We start from the raw sequence: 21,885 nt of genomic DNA, 5'->3' as shown, positions 1-21,885 counted from the left end.
AATGAAATATTAAACTATTTCTCAATTCAGTGGATTGTCTGGAAGTCTTCTCGGAGTGGCATGGCAATGATTGGTTTATATGTTTTGCAGATGCCCTTGGAATGATTCTGGTATGCCTTAAAGAAATACACAACTCAACCCTTTGAATGTAGAAACCGTCGGTACTCTAATAAAACAATGGCATTCATTGTTTAAAAAAGGTTTTAGTACAGGTCAGGAACAGCATTTGTAGATTTGACATAGATAATATTTAGAAATTACTTTATGGAAATTTAACTGAAATGTGTGGTTTTTTTTTTTAAGAAAACGAAGCTAAAGCAGTTCTTGAGGGGTATTAAAGGTACATGGCAGAGCTGAGTGATGAAAATCTGCAGCATTTACAATAACCAGAATGTGAGTGGGATTTAAAAAAAAATCTCAAGGACACACTGCAGAATCTATACATAACGTGATCTTTGGTGTGGATTTCCACCTAACATTTCACCGTAGAGGTTGAATACAGCATTTACACTGCAGGTGCGGATTTTGGAGCTATTAAATTCCGGGAGTGTTCTTAAGATTTTCTGCTGCAGAAAATTTCCGCCAGACCCATCCTGTGTGGATGTATAGTAACACAGCTTGCTGTGGACATAAACTAACGTTCAGCTGAATGCTTGGATCAAACAAGTGTGCATGTTTATTTTAGCTGGGAAAGATGGTTAAGTAACCTATAGGCACATCTGATGCCCCTTATTAAAACCCAACCAGTCAATTCCTTCTTTCCCCTGATGGTGGACAAAGATGTTCATGTTTCTCTCTATAGTATATCGATATGGCCAGCTTATGTTCAGGATGGAGACACAGAGGGAGAGATCGAGTGTGTGTCTCCAGGAAAATGTAGATGGATAATATAAAATGTATAATATACAATGATGTCAAACAAGAAGAATAACAACAGGGCACATGTAGATGGGTGGCATGTCACATGGGTGGTTACACCACCACTGCTCTTAAAAATTCACTGAACGATTTCTAGGAATGACGCATGGAGGACATGTTACCGCTGTGGCCAGGCATTGGCTGCAGCAGCCACATGGCCCACATCAAACAAGTTTACCAGCAGGGACTTAAGCAAGGCGGCGGTGGCAGGGTTGGACCAAGGCTCACCGGCCTGGAGCAGGTAAGAATGCTTCACCCTGCGGGTCCTATCACATAGGGGGTCTGCCCAAAAGGCAGTGTTGGACTGAAATTCCTTGGGCCCACCAGAGGAAATTATTGTTTCGGCCCAAACTCTATATAAATCAGGTCTAATAGGTTTAGAATCAAAGAAATAGACCTTGGTAGCAAGTGATTGGCTCCAAAGGCAGCTCCAAATGGGATTTTTCTCTTGGACCTTTTGAGAACCTGGGCACACCAGAGGATCCTCTTAGAAAGCATACACCCTCTGAGCTGCCAGCTAGAAATAAATCTAGCAGAACAATTGGAGAAATTAATATGGAGATCTCTGGACCCATGTGAGATACAGGGCTGGTTCTAGCTTTGTTAGAAAGAGATTGTCATGTACTACTTATATGATGTTTGATTTCCATTGTTTACATTAATCATGGGATAACCCCTTTAAGGATACTGTGGCCAACTTTTTGTCTGTGATATTTTTTCTTTAATTGCAGCATGCTCTGATTGTGTCCTTTTTCAGGCATCTTCATACAGGAAAAGCACATAAAAATGGTGTTTGACTAAAATATACCACCCTTAAAAAAACACTTTCATGAATTTTGCATCAATTTTTTTTACAAGCCCAAACATGCCAAGAAAAAGATATAGTGTGATAGAACTGCACAGTTTTCTTCCTCTGTAGGTTACACCCCATGTGTTGCCTTACAAATACTGATGTAAAATGCTGACCAAATACTGACCGTGTGAAGGTTTCCTTCATGGAAAAATGTCCCCTGGATATATAAATCATATTCACCTGACTTTAACCTCTGTATGATTAAACTGCAGACTAGAGATTCTATTTCAAGGCAGTAGTAGGACTTTCTCACTGTACACATTACATAAAATGCCCACATTTTTTTTCCAAACAGCATATGGAAAAATGAACATCCTTTCCAAATTACCAAGGTTTTTCCATTCCACAGGAATATTGGAATATAGTACTCTCACCACATTCAATTAGTGTAGAAATGTCTTTCTGCTTTTTCTCCTTCCCATAGACACGTGGATTTAGTAACAATCCCATAGTTTATATCGCTGCAAGCAATATATTTTACAGTACACATCACTACTATCTGTATCTTATCGTATGAAAACTAGTACTAGTCAATGTACTCTTTAAAGGTATTTTCTAGGACCAAAATATTGATGGCCATTAGTATCTCATTGGTGGTCTAGGACTTGGCACCTCTACTGCTGTGGTGTTTGTGTGGTCTCTTTATTATTATAATTATAATTATATATTAGTTTATCCTTTCCAAAGCTTACTAGGGTGACAACATCTTCATACTGTATATAAAAGCAATCACGAGTATACTTCGCCTTGTGGGACTCCACTGTCTGTGGTGCTCTACTGGACCTCCATATACTACCAGATTCATACGGATACATATAGAGGCATTCTCCAGTGAAGGCCACATTATGGAAATATTTTTTTTTTCCAAATCAGTTTCTCTTAGAAACAGACATCAGGGTAGCGCATGCCCATTTTTAAGTGGTTGTAAGTCTTAGAAAAGCTTAGTTTTGTAACAGAGATAAGTACTTTATTAGGCCCCATGCACACGGCCGTTGTTCACGGCCGTGTGCGGGCCGTGGAACCGCGGCTTGGATCGCTCCTGAGAGCAGGAGCGCACGGCGTCACTGGTTGCTATGACGCCGTGCGTTCCCTGCTGCCGGCACAGTACAGTAATACACTGGTATGATCTATACCAGTGTATCACTGTATTGCGGCGGCAGCAGGGAGCGCACGGCGTCATAGCAACCAGTGACGCCGTGCGCTCCGGCTCTCAGGAGGGATCCAGGCCGCGGTTCCACGGCCCGCACACGGCCGTGAACAACGGCCGTGTGCATGGGGCCTTAGCCAGATTTTATTAGCCAGATTAGAAAGCAGCTTGAATGGGTAGTAAATTAGGAATTAATTTTACAATGAGGGTTAATCACAAGTCATCAGATCACCTGGGGCCCCTTTACATAAAAATGCTCTTCAAAAGTAGGTAAAATGTCTATGGTACTTACGGTGGGTTGTTGCACTGCCTTCCACGGGAACGTACTCCTCCTCCACATGTCCGAGAACAGGATCCATACCTTGACCATGAACTCCATCCTCCATCCTGAGTATAAGATTGCTCTGGCGTCTTCCAGATGCAATGGCCTTTAAAGCACCACTGAAAAAGCAAGAATACATTACAGTACAGATGAATGTTTAGTGTCATAGCTTATGTGAACATATCAATTCTTGCTCTGTATTGAAATCCTACAATAAGTTGTAGTAATAGAATTGAACACTCTATTACTAGCACGCGTGGGAACACTTGTTCTTGCTCTGCACTGGAGGAAGCAGGGCCTGACGCTCCCAGCGCTGTGATGTCTGATCATCGTGTGGAGAGAGCAGATAATATATACTGATGGCATTGCAGGGGTTAGGGTTAAAAAAGCCAGGAAATTGATCTGTGTTAACAGCCCTTTTTTTCCTCACTTTTGTGTGAATGAACCGTAAGGGCTCATTCAGATGACCGTATATTTGTGTTGTGTCTGCATCATTTCTGCAATTTTGTGTGACAGATGCCTACCCATTCATTTCAATGGGGCCCCAAAAGATGTGGACAACACACCGCATGCTATCCGCAACCGTAGTTCTGTTCTGTGGCCCCACAAAAAAGATAGAACAGGAATAGGCATTTCTATCATAGGTCTGGCCGTTCCATTACGCAAAATGCTGAACGCACTCAGCTGGTATCTGTGTTTTGAGGATCCGCAATTTGCGGACTGCAAAACAGATACGGTCGTCTGAATGAGCCTAAGTCCCACCTTTACCTAGCATTGCCCAAATCTCCACTACAATTAGGGTCATTGTCCTGTTGCAAGGTCTGCTTTCAGGAGAACGTCAGTCCTCGGACAAAAATTCATAGCAAAGCAAGTTCTACAGGTCCTTCTAAAAAAATTAGCATACTGTGATAAAGTTCATTATTTTCTGTAATGTACTGATAAACATTAGACTTTCATATATTTTAGATTCATTACACACCAACTGAAGTAGTTCAAGCCTTTTATTGTTTTAATATGGATGATTTTGGCATACAGCTCATGAAAACCCAAAATTCCTATCTAAAAAAATTTGCATATCATGAAAAGGTTCTCTAAACGAGCTATTAACCTAATCATCTGAATCAACTAATTAACTCTAAACACCTGCAAAAGATTCCTGAGGCTTTTAAAAACTCCCAGCCTGGTTCATTACTCAAAACCGCAATCATGGGTAAGACTGCCGACCTGACTGCTGTCCAGAAGGCCATCATTGACACCCTCAAGCAAGAGGGTAAGACACAGAAAGACATTTCTAAACGAATAGGCTGTTCCCAGAGTGCTGTATCAAGGCACCTCAGTGGGAAGTCTGTGGGAAGGAAAAAGTGTGGCAGAAAACGCTGCACAACGAGAAGAGGTGACCGGACCCTGAGGGATATTGTGGAGAATGACCGATTCCAGACCTTTAGGGACCTGCGGAAGCAGTGGACTGAGTCTGGAGTAGAAACATCCAGAGCCACCGTGTACAGGCGTGTGCAGGAAATGGGCTACAGGTGCCGCATTCCCCAGGTCAAGCCACTTTTGAACCAGAAACAGCGGCAGAAGCGCCTGACCTGGGCTACAGAGAAGCAGCACTGGACTGATGCTCAGTGGTCCAAAATTTTGCATGTAATTTGGAAATCAAGGTGCCAGAGTCTGGAGGAAGACTGGGGAGAGGGAAATGCCAAAATGCCTGGAGTCCACTGTCAAGTACCCACAGTCAGTGATGGTCTGGGGTTCCATGTTAGCTGCTGGTGTTGGTCCACTGTGTTTTATCAAGGGCAGGGTCAATGCAGCTAGCTATCAGGAGATTTTGGAGCACTTCATGCTTCCATCTGCTGAAAAGCTTTATGGAGATGAAGATTTCATTTTTCAGCACGACCTGGCACCTGCTCACAGTGCCAAAACCACTGGTAAATGGTTTACTGACCATGGTATTACTGTGCTCAATTGGCCTGCCAACTCTCCTGACCTGAACCCCATAGAGAATCTGTGGGATATTGGGAAGAGAAAGTTGAGAGACGCAAGACCCAACACTCTGGATGAGCTTAAGGCCGCTATCGAAGCATCCTGGGCCTCCATAACACCTCAGCAGTGCCACAGGCTGATTGCCTCCATGCCACGCCGCATTGAAGCAGTCATTTCTGCAAAAGGATTCCCGACCAAGTATTGAGTGCATAACTGAACATCATTATTTGAAGGTTGACTTTTTTTGTATTAAAACACTTTTCTTTTATTGGTCGGATGAAATATGCTAATTTTTTTAGATAGGAATTTTGGGTTTTCATGAGCTGTATGCCAAAATCATCAATATTAAAACAATAAAAGGCTTGAACTACTTCAGTTGGTGTGTAATGAATCTAAAATATATGAAAGTCTGTTTATCAGTACATTACAGAAAATAATGAACTTTATCACAGTATGCTAATTTTTTTAGAAGGACATGTATTATGGTGATCTGCTCAGATCCTAATGCAGCAAAGCAGCCCCAACTATATAACATTTCAACCCACAATATTTGCAGTTAGTATCAGGTTATGCTAGTAAAATGATGGATTCATTTTTTACGAACCATAGTATGGTGACCATATAAGTATATGTGCCCAGTAGAGATCAGCAAAGTTATGGAAAATTCTATTTGGCTGCTAAGCCGAATTTCACAAAGAAATTTGCTTTGTGGTGAATTACTTTATCATGAAGCACATTTCTTTGTATGTGGGGGGTAAAATGATAGGGAGCGGCGATTGAGCCGCCCCCTCGTCATTGAACCGCTCAGATGCTCTATTCTTCGCTGATCGCAGCATCTGAGATTAAAAATTAGGGCTTTCAGAAGTTAATAAGTTAAAAAAAATACTCACTATCCATTTGATCACGAAGAGCCCGCTGCGGCCATCTATAAGGTAAGTATGTTTTTTTTTTACTGCTATTTCAGGGAAAATTGATTCTTTGCCACGAAGTAAATTCAGCTTCTCGGCAAATCAAATTTTTCCTGAAATTCATAATGAAGTCCACTTCAGATACTTCAATTTTCTCAACACTAGTGCCCAGAAAAAGTTTCCACCTGACTATGGGCAGATTGGCCATAGACCTTACAGGGAAATTTCTGCCCAAGCACTCCTCTCTGTTGCCGGTACTCATGTACCCGGCTAGAGACCACACATGCCCTCCTGAATTCAACTACTGTGGCCCGCATCTCACCTCCTAAGCTCCCTGCTCCGTATCTTAATCAGAGACAACTGGAGGAGGAGGAGGAGGAGAAAGAAAATTGCAGCTATTGATGGCCACCACAGATGGACAGCTTTTGGTGCAATATGTTATGCTGCACTATGTTATGTGGTTCTCATGGGACTGTACTTTGCGCTATTGTATTGCTGATCCCTTTTACTTGTGTTACCCACCTTCTGTCAATTTGGACCCCGCTACAATATGGGCCACTTTTAGTTTTTTTTTCCAGTGCCACTTTAAGTTCCCACTCTGTCCCAGCACCTGGCACATTTTTATATAGATCTAATAGATAAACCTCTTTCTAATGGTAGACTTGTGCAGTTTGATGTTAACAACTAGTGTATCTTATAAAGTTTTAGGATTGTTAGAGATGTTTTCTGCATCTTTAGTTCTGATGCTCGATGTTCAATAGTTGTCACGACCATGTTTATGGCCGTGACTCCTTGGGAGCCGCATACAGTTGCCCACAGTTTGGGTTGTTGTGTCAACCACAGCTGGAGGCATAATGTGGTTAGCCTCAAGTGCGGTTGCCGCGGACAACAGTTATGTGTGCGGTTCCCTTGGAGTTGTGTGCGCGTTTGTATGCACTTTCGTATCTCTGTGTGCACTCTGTGTTATGTGTGGTATGCACTTACATCTTCCCCTCACTGTGGTTGCCCGTGGCAACGTTTGGTCGTTGTGTGTACATGTGGTGGCAGTGTCCCGGCCTTCAGGCTGACTCCCAGGACATGGTTGCCACCCATGTCGTTGCCTGCGGCAACAGCCACAGTGTGGTTCGTGTTTTGGACACTTCTCCTTTTAAGTTGTGTTTTCCCTTCCCTGGTGCTGGAAGGGTTAACTCCCTTCCCAGTGTGTGTGTGTGTCACTGGGTGTGTCCGACTGTGGGGTGTGGCTTCTTGGCCTATAAAGTCTCACTGTTAGAACAGGTCTGAGGGTTGCTTCAGCCATGCTTAGCTGGAGCAGCCTCCTGTGTTTTCTACCTGCCAGTGAGAGCCACCCGTGTGGTCATAAAGATATTGTCAAAATTATATTTATGTCTTGTTGTGTGTGATGTCCATGTGATGTTCTGTTGGGACTTACCTTTGTGGTTTTGTGCAGCTTATGGTTCTGGATCCCTGTGTGCACAGGGATCCAGTCAGCAAGGCTGTGGCAGGTAGGTGGAACTACTTAGTTCGCCTGCCATTTCCGTAAGTCTGTTTGTGTTCCCCTTTTCCCAGCAGCTTGGCCATTGAGACCCCTGTTCCTCCGTGTCCTGGAGGAACAGGCTGTCTTACCCTGACTCCTAGTCCAGGGACCGGACGGAGGGTGAGTTAGGGATCCGAGGTTCCGGAGCATGGGTCCTCCTACCTTAAAGGTCGGCCCATGCAGCTAGGAGTTAGGGTCAGGTTAGGGACGCGTAAGGAGGTGACCTGCTCCCTAATCCTGTTCTCCTGGCCGAGCAGCCTAACATCATCGGGCATCGCACAGCTGAGGATTTTCCCCATCCTCAGCCGTGACAATAGTTTGATGATCTTTTTAAAGTTATCAACTGGCGGACCGTGGTCTGAATCCGGACCGCGGTTGCAGGCTGTCTGGACCCCTGCAGTGGTGTGCTAAGTCGGGGGGCGGTCCGCCCCGGGTGCCGCAGTCCAGAAGCAATAAGCACTCCCATCAATACAGATGGAAGCGCTCATTGCAGGAGCACAGGGAGCTGCGATACTCTCACTCAGCTCCCCGCACTCTGTCTCTCCTTCTCCCTGCTCCACCATTCAGCCTGCAGGCACAGATCGCGCTGCCGGCCTGTGTAAGTGGAGCCTGCAGTCCGGGAATCTGCATAAGCTCCGCCCACACAATCCTGCAGAGCGATCTGTGTCTGCAGGGGAGAGAGGACTGTGAGCTTCGGGAATGGGACAAGGTAAGTAGTTACTGTGTTTTTTTTTTTTTTTTTTAACACAGAGGGGGCCTAATGGACATTTCTACTCTGGAGGGGGCACAATGCCGAACAGTGTGTTGTCTGCCGGGTGCTCGGGTTCAGCATATTGCGGATCGGATTGACAGATTGCTGGGTGGGGCTGGGGAAGACCCGGCGGTCATGGTACACATTGCCACCAATGACAAAGTCAGTGGGAGATGGAAGGTCCTTAAAAAATGATTTTAGGTAACTAGGTGAGAAGCTTAAGTCCAGGACCTCCAAGGTAGTGTTTTCAGAAATACTACCAGTGCCACAAGCATTACTAGAAAGACAATGGGAGCTTAGGGAGTTAAATAAGTGGCTCAGAAGCTGGTGCAGGAAGGAAGGGTTTGGGCTCATGGAGAACTAGGCAAACTTCGTGGTTGGTTACAGGCTCTATAGTACGGACGGGCTACACCTCAATGGGGGAAAAAATTGTTAGATGGCTGGAGGAGCTTTTAAACTAGGATCTGGGGGGGGGAGGTGTCATACTAATAAGGGGGTAGATAGTGTAGATAGAGAGTGGGTTATAGAAGGGGACAGTGAGGATTTAGTGGGGGCTGGGGTTAGCGAGGAAAATAGGGTGAAGACTGGGCATAACTATGCATTTATGAAAAATAGAACAGCTGGTAACAAGAACCTGTTACATACAAAAATTAACCAAGGTAACCAAAAAATCCCGGATAATCACTTTACAAATAATAGTAATTTAAAATGTTTTTTTCATAAATGCCAGAAGTCTAGCTAGCAAAATGGGGCAGCTGGAGGCTATGGTACTAGAAGAACACATAGATGTATGATGGTGAGGATGTGGAAACCTTATATCACGATCGGCGTAACTGTCACATACGTGACACGGAGGGAGGAAAAGAGGGAGGCCCTGCCCTAGTGAGAGGGAAGGTGGTGACCCCTGACTCACCTTGCGGCTGGCACCTGGCTGCCCTGTCGTCCCTAGACGGGTTCCTCACCCGTACGCCGATCACGTGCCTAAAACCCTGGCTTTCCCTAGGATGAGCCCTAGATAGTGAACAGGGCGGTGGGAACACTAGTCCGCACCACTAGCTCTAAAGGAAAACACCAAGGGGAGGACAGACAATACAAACTAAACATATAATCCCAGGTGGGCAACAACAGGAGACAACAAAAGCCCAACGGGGATCCGGAGGGTAGCACTCTGGAACAACAACCAGATTCTCAGCTCCAGTGGGTCAGCATAGATGTCCAGGCAGGAAGCTCTATAACTGGCAACAAGAGAAGTGTGAGAGGAGAATATAAGGAGTTTGGGAGTGGCAGACAAGAAACAGCTGAGGAGGAGACGCTACGGATCCCTGAGTGAGACAAAAAGGATAGCAAGGCAAACACAGAAAACAAACACTAAGAAACACCGTGATCTTTAGACATAGAGCGCGCAGCCACCCGCTGCGACTTCCTGACCCCGGGTATAACGGAGTCAGACGTGGCTCTTGACACCCTCGTGACAGTACCCCCCCTTTCACGAGGGGCCTCCGGACACTCAGGACCAGGTCTCTCCGGATGAGAGACATGGAAAGCCTGAATCAACCTGTTGGCGTTTACCTCTGACGCTGGAACCCACATTCTTTCCTCGGGACCGTAACCCCTCCAATGCACCAGATACTGAAGAGACCCGACGAGAATCAACAATTCAACCAATGAACCTAGGACCCAGTTTCCAAGAGGGAACCTTCAACTTAATATTCCTAGTAGACAACCACACATAGTCATTCACTCCTAGGTCCGGACCTGGCGACCGTTTCTTATCGGCCATGCATTTGTATTTACCACTCATATTTTTCAAGTTAGCTTGCACCTTCTGCCATACCGATGAAAGAGATGAAGAAAACCGTTCCTCTTCGGGAACCCCAGAAGACCCCCCCTCTTTGAAAGTACAAAATCGGGGATGAAAACCGTATGCACCAAGAAATGGTGACTTGCCAGTGGATTCCTGACGGCGATTATTTATGGCAAACTCGGCTAACGGTAAATATGATGACCACACCTCTTGGTTTTCAGACGCAAAACACCTTAAATATGTTTCTAGGTTTTGGTTGGTACGCTCAGTCTGTCCATTCGACTGAGGATGGAAAGCTGAGGAAAAGGATAAGTGTACCCCTAAACGGGTACAAAAAGCTTTCCAAAACTTAGAAATAAACTGGGTTCCCCGATCCGAAACCACATCGGAAGGGACCCCGTGAAGCTTCACGATTTCACTGATAAACACCTGAGCAAGAGTCTTAGCATTAGGAAGTGCGGGTAGCGCAATAAAGTGTACCATTTTGCTAAACCTGTCTACTACTACCAAGATAACTGTTTTACCCGCAGACAAAGGTAAGTCAGTGATGAAATCCATTGATAGATGTGTCCATGGTCTATTGGGGATGAAAAGTGGCAATAAAGACCCTGCTGGACGTGTATGAGAGACTTTCGCGCGTGCACAAGTAGAACAAGTAGACACGAAATCTATTACATCCTGACGCAACCTTGGCCACCAAAAACGACGAGACAATAGCTCCAAGGTTGCTTTACTACCCGGGTGCCCAGCAAGTGCCGAATTATGATGTTCCTTCAATAACTCAAGACGCAGGTTTAACGGTACTAACAATTTCTCTGAGGGGCAAGAGGCCGGGGCGTCCCCCTGGGCCTCTAACACCTTTCCCTCTAGAACAGAGTGTACAGCAGAGACAACCACTCCTCTTTGTAAAATAGGTACCGGATCACTAACATTACCCCCTCCAGGGAAACTACGAGACAATGCGTCTGCCTTGGTATTTTTTGCCCCAGGACGATAGGTGATTACAAAGTTAAATCTGGTAAAGAATAGCGACCACCTAGCTTGTCTAGGGGTGAGACACTTAGCCGATTCTAGGTACAGAAGGTTTTTGTGATTCGTAATTACCGTGACGGGGTGGATTGCTCCCTCTAAGAAGTGACGCCACTCTTCAAACGCCAGTTTAATCGCCAACAGTTCCCTATTTCATAGTTCTTTTCTGCTGCAGATAATTTTTTGGAAAAGAAAGCGCAAGGATGCCATTTGCCAGGAGACGGACCCTGAGACAATACAGCCCCCACTCCCACCTCCGACGCATCAACTTCAACAATAAAAGGCTGGGAGACATCAGGTTGAATTAGAACAGGTGCCGAGGTAAATCTCTCTTTTAGAGAGGAAAATGCAATTTTAGCGGCGTCAGACCATTTAGAAAAATCAGTCCCCTTCCTAGTCATGTCAGTAAGGGGTTTAACGATCACTGAATAATTTTTAATAAACTTTCTGTAGAAATTTGCGAAACCCAAAAACCGTTGTAGAGCTTTAAGGTTCTCAGGAAGATCCCAATCTAAAATTGCCTGGACCTTCCCAGTATCCATACGGAAACCTGAAGCAGATAATAGATATCCCAGGAATTGTATTTCCTGAACGGCGAAGACACATTTTTCAATTTTCGCCTATAATTTATTCGTCCGTAGGACCTGCAGTACTTGCCTGACATGTACTTCATGTGTTTTCAGATCAGCCGAATAAATTAAGATATCATCTAGGTATATGACTACAAACCTGCCGATGAGATGACTAAAAATATCATTAACGAAATGTTGGAAGACAGCAGGGGCATTGGTCAGACCGAAAGGCATGACTAAATTTTCGTAATGCCCCTCAGGGGTGTTAAAAGCTGTCTTCCACTCATCCCCTTCCTTGATACGAATCAGATTGTAGGCCCCCCTAAGATCAAGTTTGGAGAACCACCTAGCACCCGCAATCTGATTAAAAAGGTCAGGAATGAGAGGAAGAGGGTATGGGTCTCGGACGGTTATCCGGTTTAGCTCACGGAAATCTAGGCAAGGACGCAGGCCCCCATCTTTCTTTTTAACAAAGAAAAACCCTGCAGCCACGGGTGAAGAAGAGGGTCTGATGTGTCCCTTGGCCAGACTCTCGGAGATATAATCTTTCATGGCTTGTCTCTCGGGACCCGAAAGATTATACAACCTGGACTTGGGTAATTTTGCACCGGGAATCAGGTTAACCGGGCAATCATAAGGACGATGAGGTGGTAGCTTCTGACAACCCTTTTCAGAAAAAACGTCCTCAAAGTCCGAAATAAATGTAGGTAGGGAAGCTATGGAGGCGATTAAGCAATTGTTATTTAAGCAATTCTCTCTGCAATGCTCACTCCACTCCAATATCTCCCTGGCCTGCCAATCCACCACTGGATTGTGCGCTACCAACCAGGGAAGACCCAATACCACAGGAGAGGGAAGGCCCTCCAGAACGTAACATGAAAGACGCTCCTTATGGTGGTCCCCTACCCGAAGATGTAAGTTATGGACAACGTGAGTGAGGTTTCTCTGAGACAGAGGAGCAGAGTCAATAGCGAATATGGGAATGGGTCTCTGCAGCGTACAGAGAGACAAACCCATAGTGCGGGCAAAATGGGCATCTATCAAATTTACCCCTGCACCACTGTCTAGAAAAAAAGAAATAGACTCCGTCTTAACACCAAAAACAATAACCGCTGGCAACACAAATTGAGATGTTCGTATGGAGGAAACGTATACCCCCCGGCTGACATCCTCCGCACAGCCTGGGGTTAGTAGTTTTCCGACGGTCTTTTGTTTTTGGGAAAGGAGGGACAGACATTAATGAAATGACCCTTCCCCCCACAGAAAAAACAAGCCCCCCACCTACAGCGAACCTCAGGAGGACGGACCTGACGAGAAGTTCCTCCTAGCTGCATAGGCTCATCCAAGTCAGTACAGACTAACTGCTGCTTGGGAGAGGTTACCGATTGCTCAGGAATTTTCGATCTCTCCCTAAGACGTCTATCTATCCTGATAGAGAGGGACATAACAGCATCAAGGGAAAGGGGGGTCTCATACAGCGCCAGCGCATCCTTAACCCTTTCAGATAACCCAGAGCAGAACTGACTCCTGAGAGCCGGGTCGTTCCACTGAGTATCCGTAGCCCACCTGCGGAACTCTGAGCAATATTCCTCTGCTGGCCGATCTCCCTGTAGGAGTCTCCGTAACTTCGACTCAGCCAGGGCGACACGGTCAGGGTCATCATATATGAGACCCAAAGCCCCAAAAAATCCCTCCACTGACCGGAGAGCCTGGGAACCAGGGGGTAACGAGAACGCCCAGGATTGCGGGTCCCCCTGAAGCAGGGAAATAACAATCCCCACCCGCTGTTCTTCATTACCTGAGGAGTAAGGGCGCAGCTTAAAATATAATTTGCAGGCCTCACGGAACAACACAAATTTGTCCCTTCCCCCAGAGAATCTGTCAGGAAGAACAACCTTGGGTTCTGTAACAACCTGGTTACCCATAGCACTGGGCTTACGGTCTGCTGCATTTGCTGCTGCTGTTGGAGGACAGACGCCTTCAATCCTGCCACCTCCAAAGACAGGCCTTGAAGCTGTTTTGCCAAAGCAGCAATAGGATCCATATTGGATTCTAAGTAGAGAAAAAAAAAAAAAAATTATATATATATATTTTTTTTTTTCTCAAAAAAAAAAATAAGGGCCAGTTATAATATCACGATCGGCGTAACTGTCACATACGTGACACGGAGGGAGGAAAAGAGGGAGGCCCTGCCCTAGTGAGAGGGAAGGTGGTGACCCCTGACTCACCTTGCGGCTGGCACCTGGCTGCCCTGTCGTCCCTAGACGGGTTCCTCACCCGTACGCCGATCACGTGCCTAAAACCCTGGCTTTCCCTAGGATGAGCCCTAGATAGTGAACAGGGCGGTGGGAACACTAGTCCGCACCACTAGCTCTAAAGGAAAACACCAAGGGGAGGACAGACAATACAAACTAAACATATAATCCCAGGTGGGCAACAACAGGAGACAACAAAAGCCCAACAGGGATCCGGAGGGTAGCACTCTGGAACAACAACCAGATTCTCAGCTCCAGTGGGTCAGCATAGATGTCCAGGCAGGAAGCTCTATAACTGGCAACAAGAGAAGTGTGAGAGGAGAATATAAGGAGTTTGGGAGTGGCAGACAAGAAACAGCTGAGGAGGAGAAGCTACGGATCCCTGAGTGAGACAAAAAGGATAGCAAGGCAAATACAGAAAACAAACACTAAGAAACACCGTGATCTTTAGACATAGAGCGCGCAGCCACCTGCTGCGACTTCCTGACCCCGGGTATAACGGAGTCAGACGTGGCTCTTGACACCCTCGTGACACCTTATAGGTGGAAGTTCAAAGGGATATAAACACTGAAAAAATAATACTTGGTGTAATCTATAGACCCCCTAATATCACAGAGGATATATAAATGCAACTGTATAACCAAATAAAGCGGGCGGCACAGGCTGGTACAGTGGTCATAATGGGAGATTTTAACTTCCAAGACATTGACTGGGGTCATGGTTCTGCCTCAAACGCAAAGGGGAGAAAATTACTCAACTTGCTGCAGGACCACTTTATGGGCCAGTTTGTAGAAGCTCCCAGGGCGATGCTCTGTTGGATCTGGTAACTTCTAATGATGCAGAGCTTGTTGGTAATGTTACTGTTCGAGAAACACTAGGTAATAGTGACCACAATATAATTATATTCCCCCTAAACTATAAAAAGCAAACTCTGTCAGGCAGAGCAAAGACACAAAATTTCAAAAATGTCCCTGGGTTGAGGGCAGCATTTCAGGGCATAGACTGGGAGCAGCTATTGTCACATAATAATACTGAGGATAAATGGGAGAGCTTCAAATCCAGATTGAGCAATTGCACTAAAAAATTTATCCCTTTGGGTAACAAGTATAAACGGCTAAAATTAAACCCCATGGCTTACAGCTACTGTAAAAAGAGCAGTAAAAGACAAAAAGTGGGGCATTTAAAAAATACTAATCTGAGGGGTCAGCTGTAGCGTTTGAAGATTACAAAGGACTTAATAAAATCGGCAAAAATTTGATAAAATTAGAAAAGATACAAAACAAACAGAAGGTCGCAAAAGAAAGCAAAACAAATACCAAAAAGTTTTTTAAATATATAAATGCTAAAACACCTAGGTCTGAGCAGGTAGGTACCCTAAATAATGGTAAAGAGGAGGTAGTCAGTGAAGATAAGGAAAAGGCAGAGTTCCTAAATAGATTTTTTAGCTCTGTATATACAAAAGAAGAGAAAGGAGCTGATATCTGTGGCGCCGGGGCTGTTAGTACATCCAGTGATATACTCAATTGGCTAACTGTAGATATGGTCCAAGAGAAGTTAAATAGGGTAAATGTGAACAAAGCTCCGGGTCCGGATGGATTACACCCAAGAGTGCTTAAAGAGCTCTGTTCATTCATTGCTGTGCCCCTGTTTATAATTTTTAAGGATTCTCTAGGGCAGTGATGGCGAACCTTTTACAGACCGAGTGCCCAAACTGCAACATAAACCCACTTATTTATCGCAAAGTGCCAACACGGCAATTTACCTTGAATACTGCAGTCCAATATAGAATATCTTCCATGTACTTTATCATTTATCTACAATAGCCTGCCTGCATTCCATGTGCTGCCTGTGCTGTTCATAGTGCGCCCTGCGCCGATGACTGACAGGAGAAGTCTAAGGCATATTGGTACACCATAGACTTTTTCCAGGGTGTGGGTGCCCACAGAGAGGGCTCCGAGTGCCACCTCTGGCACCCGTGCCATAGGTTCGCCATCACTGCTCTAGGGACTGGTACAGTGCCAAGTGATTGGCGCAAGGCAAACGTGGTGCCCATATTCAAAAAAGGATCAAGTTCCTCTACAGGTAATTATAGACCAGTTTTTCTGTTGTGGGAAAAATGTTTGAAGGACTCTTAACGGACTATATACAGGAGTATGTGACTATAAATAATATTATAAGTGATAACCAGCATGGGTTTACCAAGGACAGAAGTTGTCAGACTAACCTGATTTGTTTTTATGAGGAGGTGAGTAGTAGCCTGGACAGAGGGGCAGCTGTGGATGTAGTGTTTCTGGATTTTGCAAAGGCTTTTGATACTGTCCCTCATAGACGCTTAATAAGTAAAGTTAGGTCTATTGGCTTTGAAAGTATAGTTTGTAATTGGATTAAAAACTGGCTGAAGGACCGTGTCCAGAGAGTTGTGGTCAATGATTCCTATTCAGAATGGTCATCTGATATCATAATTATCATATGATAAATGGATTAGGGTTTGGGCAGTATGGAATGGGTGAAGGAATAATAGGAAAAGATCTTAAGGTGACTTTTTCTGGTATTTTTAACAACTTATTTTTTTATTATTATTATTTTTTTCTCTTCTCTTTTTTTTTTTTTTTTTTTTTAACTTTTTTCCCCAGGGGTGGCGGCATTGTGGGGGGAGGGAGGAGGATGGGTGGGTGGGAAAGTATGCAATTTGTCTTTTCTTTTTTTTTTTGTAAGTGTTTCCTGAGAGGAATAAAGAGAAAAAAATATATATAAGAATGGTCTCAGGTTATAAGTGGTGTACCCCAAGGTTCAGTGCTGGGCCCTTTATTATTTAATTTATTTATTAATGATATTGAGGAACGGGATTAATAGAACCATATATATTTTTGCAGATGACACTTAGCTGTGTAGAACTGTACAGTCTATGGAAGATGTCCACACACTACAAGCTGACTTGAACTCTCTGAGTGATTGGGCGTCAACTTGGCAAATGAGGTTCAATGTGGACAAATGTAAAGTTATGCATCTTGGTAGTAATAATCTCTGTGCTTCATATGTCCTAGGTGATGTAGCACTGGGAGAGTCACTTATAGTGAAGGATTTTGGTATCCTTGTGGATGGTAGATTAAATTACAGCATACAATGTCAATCAGCTGCTTCTAAGGCCACCAGGAAATTGTCATCCATTAAACGAGGCATGGACTCGTGGGGCAGGGATGTAATACTACCACTTTACAAAGTGCTGGTGCGGCCTCATCTGGAATATGCAGTCCAGTTCTGAGCACCAGTACTTAGAAAGGATGCACTGCACCTTGAAAAAGTACAGAGGAGAGCAACTAAAATGATAAGGGGCATGGAGGGTCTTAGTTATGAAGAAAGATTAAAATAATTTAATTTATTTAGTCTTGAGAAGAGACGTCTAAGGGGGAACATGATTAACCTATACAAGTATATAAATTGGCCATACAAAAAATATGGTGAAAAGCTGTTCCATGTAAAATGTGCTCAAAAGACAAGGGGGCACTGCCGACTGAAGAAGAAAAAGTTCAGTCTCCAGAAGCGTCAAAGCTTCTGTGAGAACTGTGAATCTGTTGAATAGACTTTCTCAGGACGTGGTCACAGCAGGAGCAGTGGACAGTTTCAAAAAGGGTTTAGATGAATTCTTAAAAGTAAAAAACTAATGCTTATGTAAACGTGTAGAAAGCTGAGTCTCACTTTCTTCTAGGATTCGCGTCCCTACCTATCCCTTGGTTAAACTTGACGGACGTATGTCTTTTTTCAACCTATAATAAATATGTAACTATGTAACACAATGAGCATTGCAAAAGTGAAGGGGGCAAAATGGACATTTCTACTCTGGAGGGGTTACAATGGGCATTTCTCCTGTGGAGGAGGCACAATGCGCATTTCTACTCTGGAAAGGGGCACAATGGGCATTGCTAATGTGAAGGGGGCACAATGGGCACTTCTACTTTGGAGGGAGAACAATGGGCATTGCTAATGTGAAGGAGGCACAATGGACATTTGTACTCTGGAGGGGGCACAATGGGCATTGCTAATGTGAAGGGGGTACAATGGGCATTTCTATTCTGGAGGGCGCACAATGGGCATTTCTACTGTGGAGGGGGCACAATGAGCATTTCTACTCTGGAGGGGGCACAATAAGCATTGCTGATATGAAGGGGGCACAATGGGCATTTCTACTTTTGAGGGAGCACAATGGGCATTGATAATGTGAAGGGTGCACAATAGGCATTTTTACTCTGGAGGGGGCACAATCGGCATTACTAATGTGAAGGGGGCACAATGGGCATTTTTATTATGGAGAGGGCACAATGGACATTGCTACTATGGAGGAGGCACAGAGGGCATTACTACTTTGAAAAGGGCACAGTGCACAGAGGGCATTACTACTATGAAGGGGGCACAATGGGCATTACTAGCACAAAGGGCATTACTACTTTTTAAGGGGGCACAATGGGAATTTCTACTACGGAGAAGGCACAGAGGGCATTATGACTGTGAAAGTGGCACAATGGGCATTATTACTATTAAGGGGGCACAATGGGCATTATTACTTTAATGTGGGTACAATGGGCATTACTACTGCCTTACTACTGGTAAGGAGCATTATTACTGGGGATTATTACTATGAAGGGGCACAATGGGGATTACTGTGAAGGGGGCACAAAGAGGGCATTACAACTGTGTAGGGGCACAGATAGGGCATTACTACTGTAAAAGGGGCATTACTACTGTGAAAGGGCCACAGAGAGGGCATTACTATTATGAGGGGGCACTTAGGGTATTCATACTCTGTGGTGAGGAACTAAGGAGGCATTGCAATGTGTCAGGGGCACTAAGGAGCATCATAATAGGTGGGGGCACCAAGGGATCACCCTGCTGTGAGGGTGCACTTAGGGGTATCATACTCTGTGGAGCACTAAATGGATATCATACTGTCTGAGGGGCATCATTATTGTTAGGGGGCACTGAAAGGACATTCTTACTGTTTGGTAGGCAGAAAGTAGATTAGGTAGGCTTGGAGGTGTGGATTATTGTAAAAAAAAAAAAAAAATAAGATAGCGCTACACGACAATGGTGTTGTCTCTCCTTATATATTTCGAACCTTCATCCTACAGCAGACTCAGGTATGTGGACCTTTGCAAAAAGTACTTGAGTACCCCTGCCATAAATGAATATTAGGTGTCTGCCACTTATCAGTTCTGGCACTCATGTGAGGTGAATAGAGATCCAATTTGTAGAGTCTGTGCAGACACTTTATGCATGACATTCAACGCTTTGCGCACAGTCCTCTCTCTTGAAATCTTTAAACATTACAGAAAAGCCAAGCATTACATCTAAAAAGGTTTAATAGCTATAATGTAAGACAACAATCAATCTCTGTGTGAAAGATTATCCAAGTATGATATAGACTCACAAAACTAAATATGTCAGCAGCAAATAGTACATATATTATTGAGAAAGTTTTGAATAAGTATTAAATTACCTTTCCAGGAGAACATTCAGTTCCGTCAAGAGGGGGGCCCTTCTTCGTTTTGCAGAAATAAGGATTATCTGGGTGACTGCACCACAGCTGCTTGCAAGGGTCAAACGTTCTAAACTGTGAGAACAAATGAGAACAAACATTTGCAGATTTTCAATCTGACTGTACATGACCAGCCTTTCCATACATTTAATCAGAAAAAAGGTAATTTCATCAGAGAAAAGATAAGTCATTGAAAAAAAAACCTACAACAACTAAGTAGAAGTCTAAATTAGAGATGAGAGAATTTGGGAAAACAAATTTCTGGGCCGATTCGCTGAGTTTTTGAAAGTGTTATACTATGGATATGGATACAAATTGATTTTACTGAATCAAATATGCTTAAATCCTTTTGAAAGTTGGTATATAACACTTTCTGGTCTCCGAGTACTAATATTTTCTTCTGGTAAGACTCTAGGATGAGAGACTAGTATGCTACTAGGTACTCTTTCTCATTATGGAGGGTGCCTAGTATGCGTAGTATGTGTGTGTGTATTGTAGGCCAGTTAATCCCCTCTGGATTTCTGGTACAGATATTCAAATTAGCTTTCCTAAGCCTAGCTGAAGCCAGCAGTAAAATGTGCAATTAAAAAAAAAAAAATTTCCCCGGAAACCCAGAGGAGCGTTGACTGGCTTATGACGATACTTCTTATTCATACTCGGCACACTCCATTAGGAGAAATAATACCCCGACCATTGCCTCTCTGCAGCCAGGCAAGTTTTCTTTGCTCAGCTCTTGTAAAGGGTGGTTCCTGGTATGAGACACTCTGTATACCTTTCTTTTTGGAAAGGAGACTAGCTTGCATGTCTCATTCCCAAAGAAGCACGATGTGAGGATGCAAGCACAAGAATAGATAAAAAAATAAAAATCTTATTATGAAAAAGCACTGATTGTGAACAGTTTGAGGCTACCACCAAAAACATAGTAGAAAAATATTAGGAGAAAAGTGATCTATATAACACAAGGAGATATATATATATATATATATAAGTGTACATACTAGAGATGAGCATATAAATTCTATAAATTTGGAACTCATCCTGAGTTTTCCCCAAAAATTGATGTTAACTTCTTCAAATTTATTTCAGGGCCGACTTGTCAGACTTTTTGAAAAGTTCAATTCAGACTCAAAACAAATACAGTGTAATCAGATATGTACCAATTAACATAACAATTGTTATATATTCTTCTAAGACTCATATTTTTTTTTAAAGGCTCAGTAAATAAGCATGAGTCTAGAAGAGGAGAGAGAAAAAGAGCTTACGGTATATATCTCACAACTCAGTTGAGAGATTTCGGGAGACCAGTTAATGAAGTGCTATATGGCTTGCACCCTGCTGTCATGAAATTAGCAATTGAAAATGAGAAGGCATACCTCCCAACCATCCCGGATTCGGCGGGACAGTCCCAGATTTCAGTGGCTGTCCCGCGGTTCCGGTACTGGGGAGCTATGTCCCGCTTTCTGGCAGCTGTCTCTGCTTCCTTAGGAAGCCGTCCACTCCCTGCTCCATCATTCCTCCTCCTGTTGGCGCTCCACATTGCTGGTCTTGGCAGGGGGAGGGGCCGGCCGGAAGCTCCATGTATCCTGCTGCTCTGGAAGGAGGTGAGTATGTGGAGTTTATTTATTTTATTTATTTTTTTGCTGCCTGTGAAGGGGGTCACAATCCTGGACATATTAGTGTGAGGGGGCACAACTGGGAATATTACTGTGAGGGGGCACATAGCTGGGCATATTACTGTGAGGGGGAACAGCTGGGCATATTACTGTGAAGGGGCGGGCACAGTTGGGCATATTACTGTGAGGGGGCACAACTGAGCATATTACTTTACTGTGAGGCCCTTTTTTTTACAGAAAATGGGTCATTCTTATTTATGGATTCACAGTCAGTGTCTGATACTGCAGTTTACACACTGTTTTTAGGAAAACAACAGACCCTTTGTCTAATCTTTTTCTACCTCGCTGTGTTCTCCAGGAAGAGGATCACACATGAAGAATTAACATTTATTCATCCTGAAAACATAATGACCCTGATTTATCATGCCTTCACTCTAGAATTCTGGCTTAAAAATGGGGCCTTTGCGGCTTTTTGGGTTCACTTGCGCAAAAATGCTTTCACTTTTTTCATTTTTACACCACTGTATTTCTTACGTGTTTCGCACGATCCCATGCTTACTCATTGCATAATATACTACAGAAATGGCAGGGATTTATAAGTAATAGTGGATCAATCACATTGCAATGCTAGAAGTGGTGACATTAATAAAAGTCATTTAAAATAAT

At 44.0% G+C, this 21,885-nt stretch overlaps 1 protein-coding gene across 3 annotated transcripts in view; it reads right to left on the bottom strand.

Moving 5' to 3' along the window:
* The window catches only part of ADAMTS14 (ADAM metallopeptidase with thrombospondin type 1 motif 14), a 201,471-nt gene that overhangs the window by 49,734 nt on the left and 129,852 nt on the right, over positions 1-21,885 (bottom strand). For all 3 annotated transcript variants that reach the window (XM_044296805.1, XM_044296806.1, XM_044296807.1), the window contains exons 10-11: positions 19,568-19,681; positions 3,211-3,359 (exon numbers count right to left, since the gene is read on the bottom strand). In XM_044296805.1, coding sequence (XP_044152740.1) covers positions 3,211-3,359; positions 19,568-19,681 — 263 coding nt within the window. The remainder of the gene's footprint in view (positions 1-3,210; positions 3,360-19,567; positions 19,682-21,885) is intronic.

Source organism: Bufo gargarizans, chromosome 6, assembly GCF_014858855.1.
Source record: "Bufo gargarizans isolate SCDJY-AF-19 chromosome 6, ASM1485885v1, whole genome shotgun sequence".
Lineage (NCBI taxonomy): Eukaryota > Metazoa > Chordata > Amphibia > Anura > Bufonidae > Bufo > Bufo gargarizans.
The sequence above is the reverse complement of the archived record's forward strand: the minus strand, read 5'-3'. Positions and strand labels throughout refer to the sequence as shown.